We start from the raw sequence: 23,933 nt of genomic DNA, 5'->3' as shown, positions 1-23,933 counted from the left end.
CCTCAAATGTTTTCAGAAACATCTTGTAGTGAACTGTTCAGCTGTAAAATGAGAACATTTGTGACCCATGTTGGGATCAGTTGAGGAGATACCAAGCACTGCCCACCAGCCGGAGCACAGCCAATAGGAACGCTCTCTCTCTGAAATGACCTGTGATTGGCCAAAGTTGCCCGTCACGGGCTAGATTTTTTAAAGCCTGAAAACAGAGCCTGGAGGAGGTGCAGAAGTCTAATTTAATCAGGCTCCTCTGCCTTCTTTTAGTGCAACTACAGTAATGGCATTTGCGAGATTCCTCCGCGCCCGGAGGAAAACAACCAATCAGAGCCAAGCAGTATCTAACGATGTCAATCGCTGCTCGTGAAGCTTGTGAACTCCGATCAAACGGTCAAACTAAGAAGCGCTGATCAAACATGAATCAATATTCTGTTACTGTAATGCCTATTTCTCGCCTCAAATGCTTTCAGAAACATCTTGTAGTGTACTGTTTAGCTGGAAAATGAGAAAGTGGTGTGGTGCTTGGTTTTGGCTCGACTGTTTTCAACATGGGGGCCAGGTTACAAACTTTCTCATTTTACAGCTGAACAGTACACTACAAGATGTTTCTGAAAACATTTGAGACATTTGATCTGAGGTCACGAGCAGTGATTGACAGCGTGTCAGACAATCCTTAGCTCTGATTGGTTGTTTTCCTTCGGGCGCGGGGAAATCTTGCAAATGCCATTAGGAGCACTAAAAGGAGTCAGAGGAATGTGTTTTTTCCACAGATTATCTGTCTTATGTACTACTATCAGAATATAGTGACAGAGCAAATACAATAAAAAGTTATTTTTGATAAAAGTTACCAACTGCAGCTTTAATGCTTACAGCTGCAGCACTACGAATAGAAAACTCAACCTCATAATGTCCAAGGAAAATAAAATCACTGTACTGGCCACATATACTGGGAGGTGCACTGCTAAAACACTCTGTAATAACTACTTAGTACAACAGGTTTTGTTAAAGTAGTTCATTTTAGTAAGATTTATTAAAACAGTGATGGTAAAGGCCCATGAGGTCATTTTTAATTGCCATTGACAACAAAAGTTGGTTACAGTGCCACAAAAAAGCAACACAAGGTCATATTTTTCTTCTCAGCACCATGTGACTAGAAATCAATCTCTTTGTTTTCTTTCTCTTTATGTCAAAGAATGATAAAAATGTAGCTTAACTTAAAAAAAAGGTTGTTTTTCCTTTCTATTTACCGACAGCACTGATTTTTCACTAACTTCCAGAGATAAACGCTCTGCGTGGGAACGGTTTTGTTTCTACGTGTTGGGAGTGATAACTCATCCATAAAAATGTGAGAATAAGCTGTTAGTCTGTTCTCGCTGGTGATAACTGTGAACACAGTGTGTTATAGTCGAGACGAAAGCATATTTAGCACATAAAGCTGTATGTCATGTTGTAAAAATTGTCGCTCTTTCTGTTTAAACCTGCTACATCTCTGAGAGCTGAACGTCGCCGTCTCAGCTCACAGTGCTTCTCTATTCTGGACAAATTGTAACACCTTCACCGTCCTTGTCTGAAGGACGCAAGAGCTACATCACATACACACAGATGCATGGAAACGCAACACAGACACACAAACACACACACACCGTCTCTGAGCCCTGCTGAATGAGAATTAACCTATGCTGTTTTACCACTGATAAGAGCTGCAGACAAACATGCACACACACTCACACAAACACACACACACACACACACACAAACACACACACATCAAGTGAGCCTCATTGACTTTTTAATTCTTTCCTTCCACACCCCCCCCACTCATCCCTCCTTTCCTTTTCTCCTTCTCTGCCTCCTCATTCATGTTGTGTTGTAGTAAACTCAGAGGGCTCCCTACACCTTGAATACTAAAACACTGTTTAAATTAATCAGAACAATGCTGGACTCTCCGGTGGAACAACTCCCCGAGAGCCACACGAGCCTGTGAGGAGATGCTAGTGGCAAAAGAGAAATAAAGACAGAATCATACTCTTTATCTTCCTCTTTTGTGCTGTCACACAATGTGCCTGTCGTTCCACAGATCCAACAGGGAGCTGCTGGACCGTGCAGGTGGATACAAGGCTAGCCCACTTCCACACAGCACAGAGGACAAAGCAATGACTTCATTTTCTTTTTCCCCCTCTCTTCATCTTCCTGTGTCTATTCTTGATTTTCTGTTCCTCTACCAAACGATTCTTGAATAAGGCTTTTAAAAGAAAGGTGAATTATTTTTTCATTCCTGGATGAAATTAGTCATGCTCACAATAGGACAGTGTGATAGAGAGGACACTGAGGGGAAAGAAAAGTACAAAAGAAAGACTAAAAGCAGGCTCTGTATCAATTTAATCTCTATCTGTTCTGTACATATATGGGAATTCAAATGAACCATGCACGTGGTTTGGAGCTGCAGGATAATATTCAACATCAAAGGTGACAAAACTTAATCTGTATGAGCACACACTTTTGATACGGGCATGATGCACTACTAGATCTTTTCATCGAGCCATTTGTGTGCATACATGGACATGACAAGGAGAATGTAGGGTAGCTTCATTAACTGTGAAGTGGAGGGTGTCAGAACAAAAAGAAAAGATGAGGAGGAAAAAACAGAGAAGGAATGTTAGAATGGAAAGACAGATTAAATGCAAGACTGAATGGACGGTAGCAGATGACGACTGAGAAAACATCTAATAGAGTGTATAATAATGTAACCTGCCAAAAAGTCCTGGTTAGTTTGTTCAGGTTCAAACCAATGTTTTATAATACAGTATATGGTATATTTTTTTCATTGTTTTCCTGCAATAGCTATTTAATGTTTTAATATTTGTTATCATCTCTCTATATAGTCATTTTCATTGTTTGTGGCGGAGTCCGCCATCCCAGCTCTGGATTAAAGTTGCCTTCACACGCATGAGAAACTCACAGGAAATGATCCAGCATTTTGTCTCATTGATAACAGACTTGGGCTGCAACTAACGATTATTTTCATTCTTGATTAGCCATCAATAATTTACTTGATTAATCGATTAGTTGTTTGGTCTATAAAATGTCAGAAAATGGTGAAAAATGACGATCAGTGTTTCCCAAAGCTCAAGATGACGTCCTCAAATGTGTCGTTTTGTCCACAACTCAAAGATATTCAGTTAACTGTCATAGAGGACTAAAGAAACCAGAAAATATTCACATTTAAGAAGCTGAAATCAGAGAATTTCTTTTTTAAATTACTCAAACTGAGTAATTGATTATCCAAATTGTTAGTGATTAATTTAATAGTTGACCACTAGTTGATTAATCAATTAATCGTTGCTCTTCCAGCCTCACTATTTCCTCTCTTTACACCTTGTCAAAGATGTATTAAGCTACTACTAATGGCGCCAGTATACTGTAATCCATCAGAACTGCGTGTTAGATGGTGGAGTAGCTTCGAAAACTCCCTCCCCCTTCGCCTTCCGATGTTGGAATTGGGGGTGCTGTGTCCAACGATTTCTGCAACTGTCCCATACTGACCATCTGACATTCATATCCACTTCTAGCCATAAATGGCCCGCTGTGGAGGTGAGGAGTCAGGGTTTGAACTTCTTTAGCTCTCTTTTTTCATTTTTGACACAACTATTTTGCTCACTTTTCATGTGTACATCCAAGTGCAACACTACGAATGCCTTCCAGGAGAGACTGTCTGAAAATGTGCACAGTTGTCTTCATTTTCTAACGATTATAGCACTTTGCTTCTCTCTACTTAAATGCAAACGTTACATCCTGCTTGCTGCTGCTTCACATTAAAAGTGTTCAACTGGTGAAACACGAGGTGGCTTTTATTGTGAAGAAGCAACAGGTAACACACACATTTGTCACCATGGTTAGCGTTGACCGTGATGGTTCAGAAATAATGCACCAACAAACAAGTCAACATAAATTTTTGTCATTTTTCTTAAAACGGATCCTTTTAAGTTTTGCTGGGAGCAGTTGAACGAGAAGGAGCAGCCACAGTGAGCTGTTAGACAAAGAGCTACAGGCGACAGGCTGCACACCTCCAACTCCTCAAGGTAACCAGCTTTACTATGACCTGCTATCATGTATGGAAAAATACTCATGAAATCAGATTGCAGCTGCAGCTATATTGGACTGACTACTTTATTAAACCAATGTGTGTTTGTTTGGTTGTGCTGCAAACAGATACACCAGTTGCTTTTCTGTTGTATTTCTGACAAAGTAGCTGCTCAAGGAGCGTTTGCTGCCCTCCGAACTATGGGACCTGTAGTATTGAAGCATATGTGCTGTTACCACGGTAACAGAACCAGGACTGATTCTTAAGAATCACAACTTTAAGGGATAAATAAATCATGGGCATGGCTGTCATCGTTGTTCAGCAAACTGCAGTTTCTGGTAATCAGCCTTGACCTCGTCCTTAGGAGGTTACACTACTTCCACCTTTGCTACTGAAGGACAGTAATTATTCACACAATCCCAAGAGGTCAACAAAGGTAAACATAAGCTGTTTCATGTGTTTGAACAAACGACCAATGCTGTCGAGTTTCTGGTCAGGACAGTCTCATCCTGCTTGTCTGCAGATTTGAGTTTTCTCTGGTGAGCCGTACATACATACATCAAGACTTACTGTCAAACACTGTAGAAGCCAAGAAGGGAGGCGAAGAGAGAGAGAGAGGGACAGAGATAGTTTCTGGATATAAACTCAGCGAGGCGCTTTGATCAAAGTACAGACTAAGAAAATGACATCGCAAGACAGGCTTTTAATAAAATAGAATAGGAGATGAGATCTAATAACGCCAGCACTAAAAGAAAAGAGTTCATCAAAGCTGAGAGCTGGACAACGTTTTCCCTCGGCTCTAGAAGTTAAAATGCCAGATGTGCCCTCTCTTATTTCATTTAGACCAATAGAAGGTCGCTTGAGTAATGGAATTTATTCGATAATCGGGATATATCTACATTTAAAAAGGAACGCACCAGTAAGAACATTCAATTACAAACATAAAAATGTTCAAGAATAAAACAAAAAAAACTTTCCATCTGTGGAGCGGCGTGATATGAAGAGGAGGCAATGGATGGCAAGAACAAAGGGAAAGAAAATAAGACCTTCGATTATCATCTAAGTGGACATTGAGAAGACCTTCAATGAGTTCTTTGTTGTAAAATATGTATTGGACAAGTAGTCAAATGCTGTTTTTTTGCACTGACTCCAGCTCTCAGTCATAGTCACTTAAATTTGTAGTAGTGCACACCGTCCTCTTCTAAAAATGGAAACGTTTGTACGCTTGCAGACAGACACTACTCCTCTGTCTTTACTACATTTCCCCTCATGCTGAGTCATTTTGCAAGTGTCTCGCATTTACAGACGGTGGCTATTTTTAGGTTCTCCTACAAGATACCATTTCAACATTACATGCAGTATGACTTCAAGTGAGCCATCTGTTTGCCCTCTATAGGAGTCGTGTGATGACGTCAGAGTTGTGGACAGGGAGTGACTTACCCCAGTACAGGTCATGATATGTGGAGTTTGGATGCTCTGCCTTCACGACCGTTACCACCCCGTCTATCCTGCTACACATCACAGGCAGATCTGACACCATGACGGGACAACAGTCCATTTTTCCCCACTCTATCTTTACAACTTCCTCCTGCCACTGGTCCGTCTCCCAGCTCGAGTCACGGAGAAGAGCCGGGCCTGGCCTCCCTCTCATTCTCGCCTAGAGACGATTAAAAGCACTCCTGAAATGCCCATTTTGTGCAGACGGTTGTTCGAAATTCCTCAGCGAAGACTTCCCCGATTTCTTCGTTTTGAGAGCAAAATAAGACTTCCTGGACGAGTCGCAGTGAAAACTGTGTGCCAGTGTCTTTGGCCTAAATGTCCCATTTTATTTCAGCCTCCAGCAAACAACTCCAGCATATATTTCACTTCTCTGCTGTCTTTTCGTTTTCCTCCTCCCCTCTCACAGAATTGGTTGGTTTTCGTTGAAGAGCCTTCAGAGGGGCTCGTTGTTACCGTGTAAGTGTCGGAGGCAGAGACCAGCGGCTATAAATACCTCCGCTCTGTCAAAGTGGAAGCCTTGAATAATTCAGTCAAATTCAGACAACAAGAAGCGACTACTGTACAAGCTCTTCAAACACTTTGACGGCTCATCACGACACGCCTTTGAGTCAAGGTCAAGACAAGCAGAGATGCACTCAGACAAACACAGACACAACAAAACAAATATTCCAGGAATGAGAAGGGAAGCAGGGGACTAGGAGTATTCGCTAGGAGTATTCAGCAATGTATCTTTAACACTGAATCCTCCAGCTGAACTGAGTGTATTGAATCATCAAGGTCACCGCTCGAATCTGTAGCGTTATGCATTGGAACTTCCCTCACTGTCAGCTCAGCTGTATGATATACAGCAGTGGTTCTCAAACTTTTTTAATAATGTACCCCCTTTGAAATATCTTTTTCAGCCAAGTAGCACCTAACCAGCGCAAATTTTTTTTTTGGCAGAATTTTTTTGTTGTTGTTGTGGTAGTTGAAAGTTTACGGCAACTGCGTTGAAAATAGTAAGGCACTTAATTGAAAATAATACATTTAATAGATATTATATGTCTATCTCTCTGTAGACGTTTAGTTTAGATTAAGGTTATTCAAGGTTGAAAAGTGAAAGTTTAGTAGATGTGTAGTATAAGCCTAGGTGTTGTTTCAATCTGTGAATCTGTGTATATGACAAAAAATAAACACCTACACTGTAGACACGAGGGTGTGCAGTGATTATGTTAAATATCTACAGGTTTTTATTAGGGCTGTCAATCGGTTAAAATATTTAATCCCGATTAATCGCATGATTGTCCATAGTTAATCGGGATTAATCGCAAATTAATCACACGTTTTTTATCCGTTCAAAATGTACCTGCTTATATCGGCAGAAAAAAAAAATGTGGTGGTGGCCACATACTCCACCTAATCAAGGATCTTTTTATCAACATTAGAATTGCTTCAGGTTTGTGAGATACATACAGCACATTACAGTACGTTCAACTTGCAGTTACCAGCACCTACCGGGCTGTGTGCAAAGCTTCTATCTCTTTCCCTCCAATGCTTATATCGGCCAAATATTGTACTGAACTGAAGAAAACAGTCTAAGCAAAACTATTCAAATCCAAAAAGAGATTCTTAATTTCCATCTTCCAATCATACAGTAGAGTTGGGGACTGATGCTGAGAGAGAGATGGAGGGAGGGAGGGAGAGGAACTAAAAAAAAACAAGGGTGCCTTGGTGTTAAGGTGGGCGTGTGATTAGTCATGCCCAGTCAGAGGGATGCTTTACAGCTCTGCCAGGTATCACTGTGTGTGTGTGTGTGTGTGTGTGTGTTGCCACCTTTTCTAGACGTGATACCCACAACAGTGAAACACAGTCGCTGTCAAGTCATGGCATTGAAACAGCTCATGTAAACAAAATGATTCAACCAACTGTGTCAGATTACTCATAAAACAGCGACTACTACAGGTGAATGTGGTGTGCAAGAGCAGCCATGACTGTGAAATAGACTTGGCTATCAGAGAGAAATGCAGTAACCTGCCCATGTGTGTGTACGTGCTTGTTTATTTGTGTGTGTGTGTGTGTGTGTGTGTGTGTGTGTGTGTCTGCAGGTGACCCGCTCTCATCCGATGCGGCCGCTGTCAAATGTGATATGTCTCTGCTCCACTGTGAGACCTGCTTCAGTTTTGATTCATCGTCCAAATAGCATCGCCATCTATTATGATTTGATATGGATCTGTCCTCCAGAGAGAGAGAGATGGCTCAACACACCCGACTGACTTCTGATGAAAAGTACAGATAGTGGCCATCACTCTGCTGCGAACAAACAAACACACACACACACACACACTCCCACACACACACCTTGAGATGTGTCACTGTAGGACACTTCATGTGGATTTTTTTTTATGGGGGTAAATGGCAGGACTCCTCTTGAACTGCCAGTCTGTAACACTGACTCAGCTAAACCTTAATACCAAAGGCATGTCTTCCAACCTGTGGTTTATACCCTCTCTCTCTTTCTAATAAGATGGATTAGTTGGCTATGCTAATCTATCTGCTGACTCCACACAGAATATAGACAATAACTGAAGTGTGTGTGTGCATGTGCATAAGCATACACGTGCCCATTTGAATGCATGTGCACATGCACTGCTCTGTGGTGTCAGCGTTTGCATACTCACTCTGCATTTTACAAGTCGCCACTAGAGAGTTTCTGACTGAACTCACTATCTACGTGATTTGCAATCTGCGTCTGTACGGATACATTTATAGCTCCATGAGAGAACTTAACTGAGAGTAGTTTGTCACTGAAAGACAAATGCTTTAATATTTTTTGTTATTTTTATTAGCTTGCTCAGTTTAACCTTTGAGAACACTAAAACTACAGACTGAATAAATCTGAACAATAAGACATCAAATGTAGAAATGCAGCTATAGTGACTCACAGCAGAAGATGGACAAGGTGACTGTGAGAGCACAAGGGGCTTGATGAGGGATGAGGATGCACTAGAAGATCAGAGCAGTCTATTTATTTCTTATATGCAGCAGCTCAAATTTCATCCTGCCACCATCACAGATTTGGTCTTTAGCTTTCTGGTTTTCATGATCTTGGATTAGACTGTACTGAAACAGAGAAACTGCATATATCAATTAGTTACGCTCCCTTTTAAATGACGGTGACGCTCTTGAAAATATAGCACAGCGATATCATGTCTCTACCGTAGCAAGCAGACGGAAAAGGTGTGTTACCAACACTGGCCATGTTAACACAGGAAAACATTCATTTTCATCGTGTTAGGTGTGAAGGGTTGAAGTTGGAGTTGTTCCTGTCAAGTCGGCAAATGCTCTGTCAGCAGACTAACACATAAATTAACCCTGTAACTATCAAAATAAATCTCTCTTGTGGCGTCCTGGTACCTCACCTGGTAGAGCAGGGATTTGAATCTGACCTGTGGCCCTTTGCTGCAGGTCATCCCCTCTTTATCCACCTTTCATAACTATCACTATCACTATCAATAAAGGCAAAAAGTATATAGAGTATATAATAATAAATAATAATACAAAAAAATGAATCTCTCTAAGATGAAGGTATGCATCTATGTATGTACTGCATTTTGCCCTATACATCTTCATGCAACATTTTGAACATTTTAATTCTACCCAAAATATTCCTAAATGTTTTAAAAACTAAAATAAAGAAATAGAGCTGACAACAGCAAAACAGATACCAGGATACTGTTCATAATGAACATAATAATAATGTAATACCCTTTAAGTCATGATGATCAGCAGCTGATCATTTTCATAGCTGAGTGATGCATCAAAAAACATCACTGATCACAACCACCAAATGAAAAATGCATCACCCATAACTACAGAATATCACAAATACGTTTAATCAAAGCCCACGTAGGGAGGAGGTCGGGGTAGATAGATGGGTCAAACACTGGACTTTAACCCAGGAGATCCGCGTTCGTTTATTTTAAACGGCGTTTTACTTATTTTAACTCAAACTATGATCTTTTACTAAACCGAAATGACAAAAGAACCACAGTTGGGTAAAACACTATAATGCTGATATACACGTATGTAGAAAAGTTGATATGAAACGCACGTCGAGATTCAACGTATCAGTGGTTTAATGCCAACATTTTATTCTTGCGACTGGGTTGCCCATAAACTATTTGGTTTAAGCTAAGGAAAAATAATCTTACAATGCACATTGCAGGCTTATTGGACAATTACTCTTTCCTCTTTCTGGCATCCAGATGTGGCTCCCTGTCCCCATGGACTACGAGAACATCTTTTGGTCCATCTTAAATCCGTCTCCTTGTCCTGATGTCTCCTCGACCAAATTATTGAGTTAATCTATCTTTCTTTATTTCATCAAGCCTCATGTCTCAGTTGTGTAGTATGTTGACAGATGTGTACAGAGTTATCACTTGTATCCCGCGGGGTTCAGCCTGAAATCAGGATGGCTTTGTAATTAGGAAGCTGCTCTGAATTACAACACAGTCAACTGTACTTGCGATTTATAATGCAATACTAAGCTATGGGAGGAACGTTTCTTACTGATGCTGATATTTTAGTAATATACAGTGGGCTTAAATCAGATTTGCAATTGCACCATTAAAATAAAGCCCTCAGTATCCATCTCGCCGATGACAACGCCCGTAAAGATGTTCAAAAGAATGATATTGCAACTCATTGTGAAATAGTGTCAAAAGATTTCTACCACTGTCGTTAAACAGGCCTAGATGATTACTGAAATCCATCATTGTAGCAGCAATAACTATTGACCTTGCACTTCAGACATGAGTGGGGAAGAACCAAGCTAGAAAAAGCCCACGCAGACCCCCAATTGTTGGGGCAACTACGCTGATAGCTCCACGTTTTTGATCAGATGACTCCCTGTATGACTCCCTCACCAATCCATTGCACCATCTCTGTGTCCCCTCTTACCTCTCTCCTCCACCCTACCCTCCATGTCAGTCTCAGCTGCCGCAGCAACGCTGATGTTTAAGCATTCTAGGGGAGTGCAGACACACTCCAAAACTTCTTAATGGGCAGGCTAAAAATAGCTCAGGCTGGATCTGACTGGGCTGATTCATGCGGCTGTGAGTCATTCAACTGTGCCGCGGTGTGAGGAGAACAAGGGAATACAGTGAATGAGCACAAAGAGAAAAGAAATAGAAGTTTGCACGCTTGTTAAGATATCAAACGATTGAGAAAATCAAGCATTGCTTATCCCATCACAGAGAAAATGTGCATTACTATGCTGTGAGTGTCGTGCGAGTGTGCAGAGGTCCTTGAGGACATTCGAGGCTGCAGGGCGACCGAAGAAAAATTAAGGCTGATATAATGGAAACTGGGGCTGGTAAAAATGCATTGCAGTTTCATTTACCATTTGGAAGTATTTGTCTCTGTGTTTGGCTGTAGCATGCCCATTCCTTATTGACGATAGCAGGATGGGGGGGTGGGGTCTTTTGGCTGGAGGGCTGTAAGATCCCAACAGATTGTTGCCAACAGATTAACAGTACTATTGCTGAAAATGAGTGGCCCCCGGCAATTTGGTAGCATCATTAGAAAGGGAAGAGCAGTTCATACTCACATCATTATCCCCTCCATTACCACGGGTAAACATCTACCATTAACCCCCACATACAGGCCACCAGCATGTGTGCTGTGTGTGTGTTAGAGGGAGTGGGGTGTTAGCAGGATGGGTGAAGATTTTCAGGCATATTCTACAGATTTTACGTTGGACTCTTTTTTTTTTTACCGTAAACAGTACAATGATTTATAATAACACATGGATACAGCACACCTCCCCAACAAAAACACAGATCAGCCATTTGCCCGGCAGCGTTTCACCACTACATCACTCATTGTAGTCTTAATGAATTCAATCAATAGTCTTTTGCTTTTCGCCCTCATTTTCTCCATCAGTCGCTCATGCTCTCCTCTTTCCTATTTTTCCCCTTTGACTTCTACACTTGGTATCTTTGTCTTTCCTCCGTCTCGCTGTCCCCCCGAGCACCGGTTGAAGATGAACTGTTGGCTGCAGGTAGCCTTGGCCATGCTGAGAGAGAGAAGAGCAGTGTGGTGACAGATAACAGCCAACAGAGAGTCAGCGATGGTTTAAATTGTGCCTCTTTCACATGGTCACTTGCTTCCTTTCTCTTTCTCTCTCGTTCCCCGTCTCTCTATTTCTTGCTAGCTGCCTTCACCCATCCCCCCCCCCCCGCCTCGCTCTCCCAAACTGAAACAGCTTTTTCCATCATCCCATTTTTTGTCTTTCCCCCCGTCTCCATCATTGCTCTTTCAAACCTGGCAGAGAGGAGTGAAAAGAGATGGAGGCAGAGATAGATAAAGAGGGATAGCACTTTCAGAGTTATGACTCATGGATGATGTACAACGGCAGAGAGAGGGATAGAAAGAGAGAGCAGTAGTATTTGGGTTACTTAATTGTAGACAGGGCTGTCTTTCCTGCTTCACTAGGCTGAGACATATTGCCCTAACTGTCAGTGACGCCTCGATGGTTGCCTTCAGATAAACAACTCTGTGTGTGTTTTAGTGTGTCCAAGTGTGTGTTGTTCTGCTGTTGTATCCCTGTTGATGAATCCAGGGATGATGATGAGATTTGCCTTGAAATGCCTCAGTAGATTTTGAAATTAGCATGTTATTGAATAATATATTAAATATATTGTATAATATACTTATTATACACAATTATAATCAAATCCCCTTTATCTACAAGTAGCTCTTCTAGACTTTGGACTGAATGAATAAAACTCTGATTACACAGTACAAAGAGTCATTTTGGTGTATTTGCGACACTCAGAAAAATGTATTCATCATTTTCCAGACGTTCCTTTTGCAGTGATTGTGTATGGGGGGGAAAAGGGCTTTGGGGGCCACTTAGCGCCATGTGATACTGTGATATTATAATACTGCGTTTGGCCACATTGCCAAAAAAGGTCCTCACAGCCAAGCGCTGTTCCTGGGGGCTTGGTTTAAAGTGTCAGTGAAACGGTAGTTAGACTGTATCTTTATGGTAAAGTGATGTATTTCCGAGTGAAACGGCACATGGGGCTGGAGTTTAGTGATGAGAGGGATTTGAATCGTCTTGCAGATGCCGTTAGGAGCACCAGAGGACACAAAGGCTCACAATTTTTTTCAGGTTTCCTGTTTCATGTACTACTGTCAAGATATAATGATTGTTTTATAAAAAAAAACTTTTTTATAATCATATTTTCTCCAATCTCGCCTACTTAAGCTTTAATCTGTTCAAATACATTTTTGTTATATCTGCTGATATTGTCGTTACATCCCGACAGCAATCAATAAATCAAATGCTTTGACAAAAAAAACACAAAAATATGGTATCTGTGGCTGTCGCAGGACTGCGATAAGTTGGTTCAATCATTTCATTTGGCCCAGAGTAGTGCAGTGGCATTGTCCTCATATAAGCTGGTTCTAGCAATGCAGGTGTATCCTGTATCATATCTTCTGTATCCTGTATAATCATTTCATTTGGGCCGAATGAAATGATTGGACAGGCTACCTGCTTGTCTACCTACCTGCACTTTGCCCGTGTACTCATTACACGTCACCGCAGTCTTCCACAAGCTGCTAGCTTGACTGCTGTGAGTATTAACAATAGCCATGTTTGTTGGTTACGCTCATATGTTTATGATCATAATGATAATAGTGAGGGAGTGGCTTTTGGAGGGAGGCCTGAAGGGACGGGCTGTCAGTGTTGCTGACTTGGCAGCTTTCTTTAGGGACTTTTAGAGCTAATGCTGCGAGTCACTTTAATTGGAAAAGGGTTGGAAACACTGGGCTGGGTTTTTGGGTTGGATCAGTTTCTCAGTATTACCGGCCCTGCCTTTAACAATAAGAATAAACGTATGTTAATGTTTAAAAACTAACATCCCTGTTTAATATCAGAGACAAACAACAACACACAGTGTCAGAGAGAAAGGACAGGGGAGGCAGAAGACAATTTTAATCCCTGAGAAATAGGTCTGGGAGTTTTTCAGGATTTATGAGTGAGTGGAGCTCAATATCAGGCCCATCTCCCTCCCTCCCTAACTCTCCTCCTTCTTTTTCTCCCTGAAAGACACGCTCTGCCATCTCCACTTTGCTGTCCTTTAGAGTATGCTCCACCATCCGTCTCACTCGCTATCTGGCCCTTTCTTTCCCACCTTCCCCTATCTTTTTCTCACAATGCATTTAAATGGGGTATTTAGAGATTCCGGCCTTTCTCATCTCTTCACACACAGTCTGAGGTAACCTCAATCCCTCAACAACCCTTTGAAAAGGGAAAATGCCCCCAATTGCTCCAGAAATAGGTCCCAGGAGATGCACGATAAACACGCGAGGAATAGGGAGATATATATGACAAACTTGTCCTTGGCCCATTTCCAATGTATGTACTTGCTGCAGCATCACGCTAAACTTTTTCACACAATGACCAGATGTTTTTCATGATGCTGCACATGTTGTTGCCCCTGAGACCACAGCAAAACCAAATGTGCCATCTGTTAATTAAATGACTAAATGGGGAAGTGGTCACATTAATCTGATGTACTCGCTGCTGTTTACAAAGGGTTCCATTCAAATCCGTCACAGTAGGATGGATTGCAGGTTCATCAGGGTCAGCATATATTTACAGTGTGTAATAATATAATCCACACAAAATAGTTCTTTGAAAATGATTACCTATCAACAGATTAACAGTGTTACTACCCTTTCATTAGTGACTGGGCCTGTTTTGTTGTTAGGTGGTGTATTTTATTTATTTTTTTGGCTGTGCACTTTCTGTGTATAACTGCCAAAAAGACGGATGATACCACATTGAGTCACTTTAGTGCAGCAACAGTTGGTTTTGCTGGCAGACTAATTATCAGCTTTCTAAAGCATCAGGGGTTAATGCCAAATCTTGGTGATTTTTGTTGTTTGTAATTTCAAGCGCGATTGCTTTCTTCACTCGTATGAAACATCTGAAACTCAAGTTCAGGCACATTCTCAGGTGACTGTTGACAGGCATTGTGGGAAATAACAAACTGATGGTGATGAGGAGGGTTCTAGGGAAGGGGCTACACTAAAAAAGTAATTTTCAAAATGTCACAAAATAATTCCTGGAATACACTGAACATCACAGAGCACCAGGAATCGCACTGTGGGAACACTGTGTAACATTTCGGGGGGGATTTATTAGCAGAAAGGGAATATAATATTCATAACTATGTTTTCATTAGTGTATAATCACCTGAAACTAAGAATCGTTGTGTTTTCGTTAGCTTAGAATGAGTCCTTCATATCTGCATAGGGAGTGGGTCCTCTTCATGGAGTCCTTCATGTTGCTCCGCCATGTTTCTACAGTAGCCCAGAACGGACAAACCAAACACTGGCTCTAGCGAGGACCTTTTGCGTTTTTACGTTACCTGAAGGCCACCATAGTTCTCTGACATACTTGTGAAACTGCGGTAACGTGAGCCGCAGAGTGAAAAACCGTAGTACCGCCAGCCGCCGTCTGACTTCCGTTTGCTCTTCAAGTTGTGTTATTATGGTAAGGATGGCCTCTGAGCGAGGTGAACAGCGTTAACAGTTTTACACTCAGCGATTCACGTTATTGAAGTCTTGGAAAGGGAGGAGTGAGCGGAGGGATACTCAGTGGGTTGCAATCTGCCACACCGCTAAATGCCATCAAATCCTACACACTGTACCTTTAAGGATGAGATTTTATTTCAAACCGTAGATTAATCGGTTTAAAAATGTAATAGGTAAACATGCAATTCTTGTTTGCAGTGCAATTTACTGAACTTAGCTTGTCACTTGTAAATATGTGTCTGTGTGTGTAAGAGAGCTTTCCACACCTGATGCTGTATCATTATATTATTATTCCCATTATTCTCATTATCTTCTTCTTCTTCTTCTTCTTATTATTATAAAGACTGTTGTCTACATGTTTTGAACACAGGCTAAACTGCTCGACCTTTTCAGTGAACCTGCATTTAATTAAGCACTAATTAAGTGTCCCTAAAAGCTTGACAATCTTTGGTGGAAAACTCCTGACAGTCGGCAGTCAGCATGGGAGGAAAATGTCAACTAATGAAGGAGGAAAGACAAGCTTTTAATACTCTGAGGAAAACAGATTGTTTTTAAGAGATATTGCCAACAGTGTCTTTCACTTGAGCTTATTGTCATAATGGATCTAGAAACAGGGACAGTAGGAACTACTGTATGTTTAAGAATAGGAAATGTGAATTGTATTAAATTGTAAAAGAAGTTTTAAGACCAGTGTGCAGCATGTTGTGTCTTACTGTACATTGGAGCACTTGCTGTTTTTCCAGGCAATTCATTATTCAGTTTACTTTGGTAGACCAGATTTATTGTGGGGACATGTTATCCAAGTGAGACAATTTTATTGCAAAACAGGTGGATATATTTATATTTTTATATTTATAGAAATATTTAATACTTATATTTTTAGCTCCAGATTTTGCATTTACTTGTATGATTTCTTTTATAGATATTTAATGAGCATTGTTGGAGGATGCCCAATGAGTAAAGGTTTTCATTGCTCTGTAATTGTTGCACACATGACAAGAATAAAGAGCTTAAACTTGGTTTTAGGGATGTGGAACGTGAAACCTCTCTGGCAGGGAATGAACTAGAGCTAGTGCAGGAGGTGGAGCGGTACTATCTATACAGTATATGGTTGGGCCATATGAGATTCGCCCTGAGATGCTGAAAGCTCTGGACATTGTTGAGCTCTCTTGGCTGACACGTCTATTCAATGTCGCGTGGAGCTCCAATATTCGTGACCTTCAGCACGCACTGGGGCAGTTTGTGGTTGGGATGAGAGGGCTCTCAATTTTTGACTGCAATATCTTTAGTTTATTTGATCACAAATACATTAGCAGATGTTCTGACACCATAACAAGAGCTATTTTGCTTTTCAGCACCACGGACAGCGCTATGAACAAACACCAGTGCAACACATCACAGCAAGATAGAAACTTGTTGCAGTGTGACAGTATGAGTGTACAGCATGTGCATGTATGTGTGTGTCCGTGTGCATGGGAACGTCTTACCTAGCCGTGGGTCATACTGCCTCATCTGAACTTCTTCCACATAGTCTGCCGGGAACCAGCCTGTCCTCCCTTTGACCGTGCCTTCCCAGAAACCTCCTTCCCCTATACTCAGCACTGTAAAGAGAGAAAGAAAATAGGAGGGGGGTTCTAAATCAGTCAAATATTGTCATAAAACACGTCATCATTGTGAGGTTGTGGAGCCTGTAGAGCCTTGGAAAAGAGACAAAAAACGACAAAGGGCCATAAAACAGAGTGAGGTATTTAGGTTTCCATGTCCTGGGTTCATAAATTATATAAATAAAGGGAGAGGGAAGGAGGGACAAGTGAGAGGGAGAGAGAAGGATTTTTGTTTTACAAACACACACACACACACACACACACACACACATAAAGCCAATACCAGACAGGAGAAACTGTAATGTGAAAATATTGGTCTGTAACTAATGTACCGTGCCAAGGTGCTTGAGCAACATAGGCTTTATTCTCTTTCATGCCAATAAAAGATTTTTTTAAATTTGAAAAATACAGAGACAGACTGAGGAGATTTAAAAGTAAAGGGAAAGGGGAGTGGACGGGAAAAGATAAAAAGGAGATCAAGAGAAAAAAAAGAGGAAGAGGAGATGGTGAAAGAGAGCAAGAGGGCGGGAAAAAGAAAGAGAGAGATTCCTTCTAAGTTCCGCTGTGGTAATTAGAGATGAATGTATAGTTGATATTGATCTTCCCTGCAGGACTGAGCCAGCACGCTCATTTCTACAACACTCATCCATTATTCCAGCAAGCTAACACACACACACACACACACACACACACACACACACACACACACACACACACACACTCCTCAGAGATCACCAGCTGGAACTGAAGCTTTGCCTGAGCGAGCCCTTCTTCTAAAACCGGTTGCTAGGATACGGCAGTATGATGTTGCAGCCAGCAGACAGCCTGCTAAATGATGTAGTCTACTTCCTCCAAACTATATTCTACTCTGGCATGGGGACATGTCACGGTGATGTAACCTGGGGCACTATGAGAAGCAGCCAACTGGACTTCATCTTCAGTGACATGAGAGTAAAAGTTCAAATATCAGCCATTCACAGGATTCCTGGCCGGATCTTGTAACAAATACATCATTTTCTCAAGGACTTGCTGCTGCACTCACTGTGCCCACATCTCGCTTTTCCCTAAAATTCAGGTCCATCCACATCCTGTTCAGAGACACACATGTAGAAGCAGGCTAGAGCGGGAGAGTGTGTGATCATCCACGTTCAAATCAACCCTGAATTATATATATTCATGTATATATATACAGTATACAGTATGTATATATTATAATGTCTACATGTTGGGCCTGAATAGAACATTTTTTCATGAATAAAAAAAAAAAATTCTCTCAGTGACTACCTCACGTATATAAGCTATCCCCACAAGTCGTTATCCTACACTGCTGCTGCACAGCTAAGAGAGATGTGGCGTGCAAGAGGGGAGAACGGCTGTTTATCGACTTCCCGCTGTAAAAAAACATGACACTCAGCACACAGAGGATACATGGACTGATCCCCCTCTCTGATCGCAGCTTAACACAACTTTACCCTGCCTGTCTCCTGAGAACGGACTCCTTCTGTCTCGTTATTTCCATTATTTAAACCCTTTATTCTCTCTCTCTCTCCCTCTGACTCTGCTCTACACGACTTTCTCCCCCGGTCCTCTTCACTGAATGATTTCTCGGTCATCGTCTCCATCCCTCCCTCTTTGTCTCTGTCAGTGTGTCCGTCTATATACTGTAATGGTGTCCCTGCAGCAGACAGGTGCCGGCTGTGCTCTCTGTTCCCCATTGGCAGAAATGAAAGAAAAGGTGAGACCTCTGATTGATCTTCTAGGCGGCCCCTCGCTCACTTCCCTCACTCCCTTATACCCCTGCTACTAATCCATTTTCTGGTTCCTGACACCAACACTTGACAATACGGACAGAATCGACCACCGGGTATCTAAGAATGTGAGCAAAAGTCACTGTTTTACAGATGTAAAATATCTACGTACACCTTCACACCGTAGGCTGTTCTTCCACACATACATATGTAATATACACAAACATCCTCTTCAATTAACTTTAAATACACCCCAGGCACTCTAAATGTGGAAATCAAGCCAATTAATTGATTGTCAGTGAAGTCAAGAAAAGGTCAGTGAAACACACACACACTTATTATTTTAACACATAACATGCTTGATAATCCCCACGGTGCTCTCAGCATTTGATAGCAGAGAGTCTGCATAAACACACAGAGAAAAAATAAACACCGTAAAGTGAATTGGCTAAATTACAGTGTTAACCCTCTGAGACCCACAATAGACCTGTTTTTGTCTTTTCTAGGGGGGTACAGGGGGTCTTTATGGGGAGATAGCAGGTCAACAGTAGATGTCACATAGAAGTGGTGTACATCATCTGAAAGCTGGGAACCTGAAGATTAATTTGAGATGTAGCTCAGCACTGTGTGTCAAGTTGTTCTAGTCATTAATCAGTAATAAACATGATTTAATTAATTAATTACTCATTGGAAAAGTGTATAACAGTGGAAAAAATGATGACATAAGTATATGATGGTCATCCCCATGCTCTATTATGTCTCATAAGTTGTTGCAGCAATTTTGGGGTTGGTACCATTTGTTACACAGATTTGTTGCTAAATTTACCCATTTTTTACAAATCGAGAATTGATAAAAAATTATCAATAATCCCTCCATATACCACATTAAGACACCAAGACACTTGAGGAACACCATAGAAAAAGCCATGCTGTGATTTGACAACTTTTGACATTCTGAGATTTAGGCAAAAAGGACGCAATTAGACAACGAGCACTTATGTTCTGGAAACAGCTCACAAACCCCCTTTATTGTCAGTATACCTAGCCATCTATCCTCTGAATGCTCTAGGTCTCTAGTTTGTGGTTGTAAAGTTTCATGAGGCTGTGATTATCCTAGAGGTCACCACAGGTCATTTTATACAGAGAGGTCATATAACAAAAAATGGTCTCACTACAATAAAATGGTAAATAACACATTTATACTGCATGCACAAACCTGTATGGATTTTGCCCAAAACTGCATGTGATTATCATAAAGTGGGCATGTCTGTAAAGGGGAGACTTGTGGGTACCCGTAAAACCCATTTTCATTCAAATATCTCGAAGTCAGAGGTCAAAGGACCCCTTTGAAAATGGCCATGCCAGTTTTTCCTCACCAAAATGTATTATCTGTATCTTCAGTCTAGCTCTAAAAAAAACCTGCTAGAGCCTCTGAAGGACAGTAAAGTCAGTCAGAATCGCGGGTCTCAGAGGGTTAAGAGATACGGACCCTGTAATTAGAGAAAATCTGTCTCTACAGATACATTTATTGTCTTTATTTAGCACAAACAGACAACAACAACAACAACAACCACATGCATGTTTAGGTTACGTCCACATGTACAGTATACATATCCCCTTACATGTACTTAGAGAGTTCCCGACTGTGTCAGTAGCCTTTACCTTACACTGCCACTCTGTGTTGGTGCTTGCCAACAATGTGTTGGCATGACAACTGTCCCTGTGACTCAGATGTGGGCTCACAGGAGCCAAGTGGCAGGAAGGAACTCAAACAGTGCATGTCTGTGCAGGAGGATTTACAATATGTGTGCCGTGTTGATGCTTTCGTCCAACCAGACCGCTTTGGGACCACTGCCATGTGGAGCGCTACAGTTGTAGATGGTAGTGGGAAAAGGCCTGCCAACAGTAAAGGTAGTCTACAATATGTCACAACTGTTACAAAACAAATTAAGTGAAAAAATACTATATTTCATTTTTTCTATTATTGGTTCTATTGGTCTCCATATCGGATCATTTTAACACAATGAACTGGGATGGTGGCATCGTGTGACAACGGACATTTTGCATTTCTCAAAGATAAACTGATCAAATCCAAAAAGAAACGGTGCAAGTTTGCAAAAACATTGCAAGGCAGTCAGTCCTGAGCTTTGTAGATGAAACTGCATTTGAGAAAGCACAAACAGTGGTTTCTAATTGGCAGCAGTCTGCAGCCAATGGTGACTTCAAACAACTCTATTCGCTCATCTGCTCTGAGGAAATGTTGTTATGTCACATTCTGCGATAAAGTATTTCTAGCTGAGCGGTGGAAAGATCACTGGTCACTTTGCATGGAGACTATTCACATGCCCTCACAAGTTGGATTATCTTGACAATCTTTTGCTGCTGGTGATATTTTTCATTTTTTTGCATCTGCCATGTAAAAAGAGTCCCCTTTCATACACCGTGAAAATAGCTTTTGATTCAGGTAGCACTCCTCAATCTCTCAATGTGAAATCACACAGTCTGTCAGGGCAGGTTGGTAGTGATTTAATGGCCAAACAAGATTTTGATGAGTGCGTTCTACGACTAAAGAAATAACCAAGATGCAGAAGGGTAGGCAAGGTCAGTAAAAATTGTGTTTGCAAGTACCTGATACTCGTACTCAGTGCCGCCGCAAGGCACACACGCTGTGTGAAGGGCACCAAGCGCCAGAGGGGTCACAAACAGCCTGGCCATAACACGCCGTTTGCCACTGAGGTGTCACGGACCTCGTGGTAAAGACAGCTCACATTTTTAGCCCCTTTTCCAGTAAGCAAGCATGACATGTTTGGTATCAACGGGTTCATCACAATCTCAACATTCATATGATACCACTGTATGTCCACAGCCTTCAAAAGACAGCGATGTTAATGCCAATCAGTCAGGTGATATACCATACCATATATGATGTTCAGAGGGTTAAAAGTAGGCCAAGTAAACCCAAGTACTGAGGAGAACCAATTTTAAGATCATGGTGATCAATGAGACAGGCAGAGTCTAATTCAAATATAGCCTATGGTTCTGTTTTTTCACTTTTAGATTGTTAAATTGTGTTAGAAACAGGCCTACCAGTAGGCTGCAGTTTAATTTTTGGCCTATTCCACCTAGACAATTTCATTTAAAAGACATATATAGCAGCTTACCTTGTTTTTGTTAAATGTGTTACTGTTACTAGTGCATTCTGGTCAGATATTTTTTTTGGTCTCATAATCAAGGTCAATATGGCAGCTATATTATGAGCAGATTAAGAGGCTATGTCAACCCTGTATGCACAAAAACAACACTGAGATCCTCCCGGCAAGGCGTGCTTTGCGAGCGCACAAGACAAAGAGGTGGAGGGGCACCAGCTAATATCTTGCCTACGGCACCAAATTGGTCAGGGCCTTATCTGCTAATACTAAATGGTCTTTTTTTTTTAACTTAATTTTAGAGTTTTTTGGAAATAGGACAGCAGCTCAAAAACTGGATACCTTGGTCAAAATGAAGAAGGCTATTATTTCTCTAATGGACGTCTCCTGTACGAATAATTACAGAGAACAAAGGTATGAGTGAGAGCCGTTCTCAAGCAGGAGAAGAAATACACTTTGGTGGGACTCGGCTTCATGCGTACACTGGAGAGTCTTTGAAGAGCTGCTTCACTGCAAAGCAATAAATGCCGTTTGTTCTCTTCTCTATAGAGGTCTATTGGGGCTTAACTAAACAACAGTTCAGTACATGAGGCAATCAACACCTCAGCCGGACGTCAGGCGATAAGAGGTCAGGCCTATCTCGACTGTATCACTAGAAGCAGTGACCTGCCACGCTGATTCATAATCACCTCCACAGGTAAACTAGTGGGTGCAAACACACAGCGTGCGTTGACATGAATTCATACACGCAGTCACACATGAACACACACGCACCATTGCACACACACTTTATTATGTACACCTATTTACAGTAGTTGAATGTTGTGCCTCCTCTACAACAGCATACATTTATCTGGGAATGATTCTGCAAGATGCTGGATGAATTGAGCGGGAATATTGTTCAATGTGGAGTAGGGCTATCATGATCATCAAATCTTAGTTGACGATTACTTGTCATACAAATAATTAATTAATTGATGTATATAAAAAATGTAATTGTCTATTTCTGTTCATCACAGCGGTGCTGTTGTTTGGCTTTGCAACTACACCTAAATCCATGTTGTTAATTTCAATGGTTGCTCATCGAAATGATGCAATCGTTGGCAAAGGAGCGTCAATTGATCTTCAAATAGTTTGCTGAAACAATGTTTCCCCTCTAGCTCTGCTGCAACTAGATTTATTTTAAATAGCTTGTTAAAAATGCTGTATAGGCTGACTTAATGTAAGGAAAAAGTGGTTCAAGATGGTTAATTACATGTAGAAGGAGGCTTGAATTTATTTTCAAAAGTTAATATATAATATTCAAGTCAGTGTTAACCGTTCCTGCTTCAGCTTCCAGACTGGCCTTGGGAGACTGTACAGACTTTACATGGGTCTTGAGGAGCTGCAGCACTTATTCGTGCACAAAATAAGACCTACACTGCACATTTACTACTACTGGACATCTTAAATGTTAATTTCTTCTCTGCTCCGATCGCCAACACCTGTCTGCACTGAGCGCATTTACCGTCTCTCTCACTCAACCAGACACACACACTACGCAATCAGCTATTTCTGAAATGACCCACGCTACTCTTATAACACCATGTTTCAATCCAAACATTTTTAAGTGAATTATCTAATTAGAAAAGCTGGATGGAAGCAACAACTCCAGCATAACGTCCTCCTAAGCTGTCAAACAACCTGCTGCAGCTGTAGGGGAAACTCTCCGCTATAAATTATCATTATTGGCGACTCTCTGTCACCATCTTCCTTCGGAAAGCAACAAATACGGTCTCGTATGAGCTCTTTATTTACCCAGCGGATGAATACGCACCTAATTCACTTCCTATTTGTTGCCACATTTGTAACATTGGCTTTAAATTCCCTTGATTGTGGAATCCATCGATTATGCAAAACGGTCACTGTCAGCTCAGATAATCGCTATCAGGCGTTTATGTAATAATTGCGACAGGCCTATTGTGGCCTACTGTGCTTGGTACACTCTTGTTGAATCCTAACCTTTCCGTACCAAAATTGCTCAGTAGGGTTGAGGTCTGGGCACTGTGCAGGCCACCGGAGCAATGAAAACCCACTGACGTGTAGCCATAACATGGTCATCGACATATGCTGTGTTGTTCAGCCATGCTTCAGTGGGTGTCAGGAACCCTAATGTGCTAATGTGTACCAAAATAAAAACATTCCCCACATTCTCTCATCACACTGACACAACCAGCCTGTGATGTTTACACCTGACCGGATGGCTCCATGGATTCATTCTGCTTGTGCC

General features: G+C 41.3%; 1 protein-coding gene across 9 annotated transcripts in view; it reads right to left on the bottom strand.

Annotated features, from left to right (window-relative positions):
• Window positions 1-23,933, bottom strand: part of shank3a (SH3 and multiple ankyrin repeat domains 3a) — a 211,121-nt gene that overhangs the window by 31,908 nt on the left and 155,280 nt on the right. For all 9 annotated transcript variants that reach the window (XR_005206500.1, XM_037766242.1, XM_037766244.1 and 6 more), the window contains one exon: window positions 16,654-16,767. Coding sequence is in view for 8 of the 9 variants with exons in the window: in XM_037766242.1 (XP_037622170.1) it covers window positions 16,654-16,767 (114 nt within the window). In the remaining variant the exon portion in view is untranslated. The remainder of the gene's footprint in view (window positions 1-16,653; window positions 16,768-23,933) is intronic.

This window comes from Sebastes umbrosus, chromosome 4 (genome assembly GCF_015220745.1).
Source record: "Sebastes umbrosus isolate fSebUmb1 chromosome 4, fSebUmb1.pri, whole genome shotgun sequence".
In the NCBI taxonomy this organism is placed as follows: domain Eukaryota; kingdom Metazoa; phylum Chordata; class Actinopteri; order Perciformes; family Sebastidae; genus Sebastes; species Sebastes umbrosus.
This window is presented reverse-complemented; position numbering and strand designations above follow the sequence as displayed.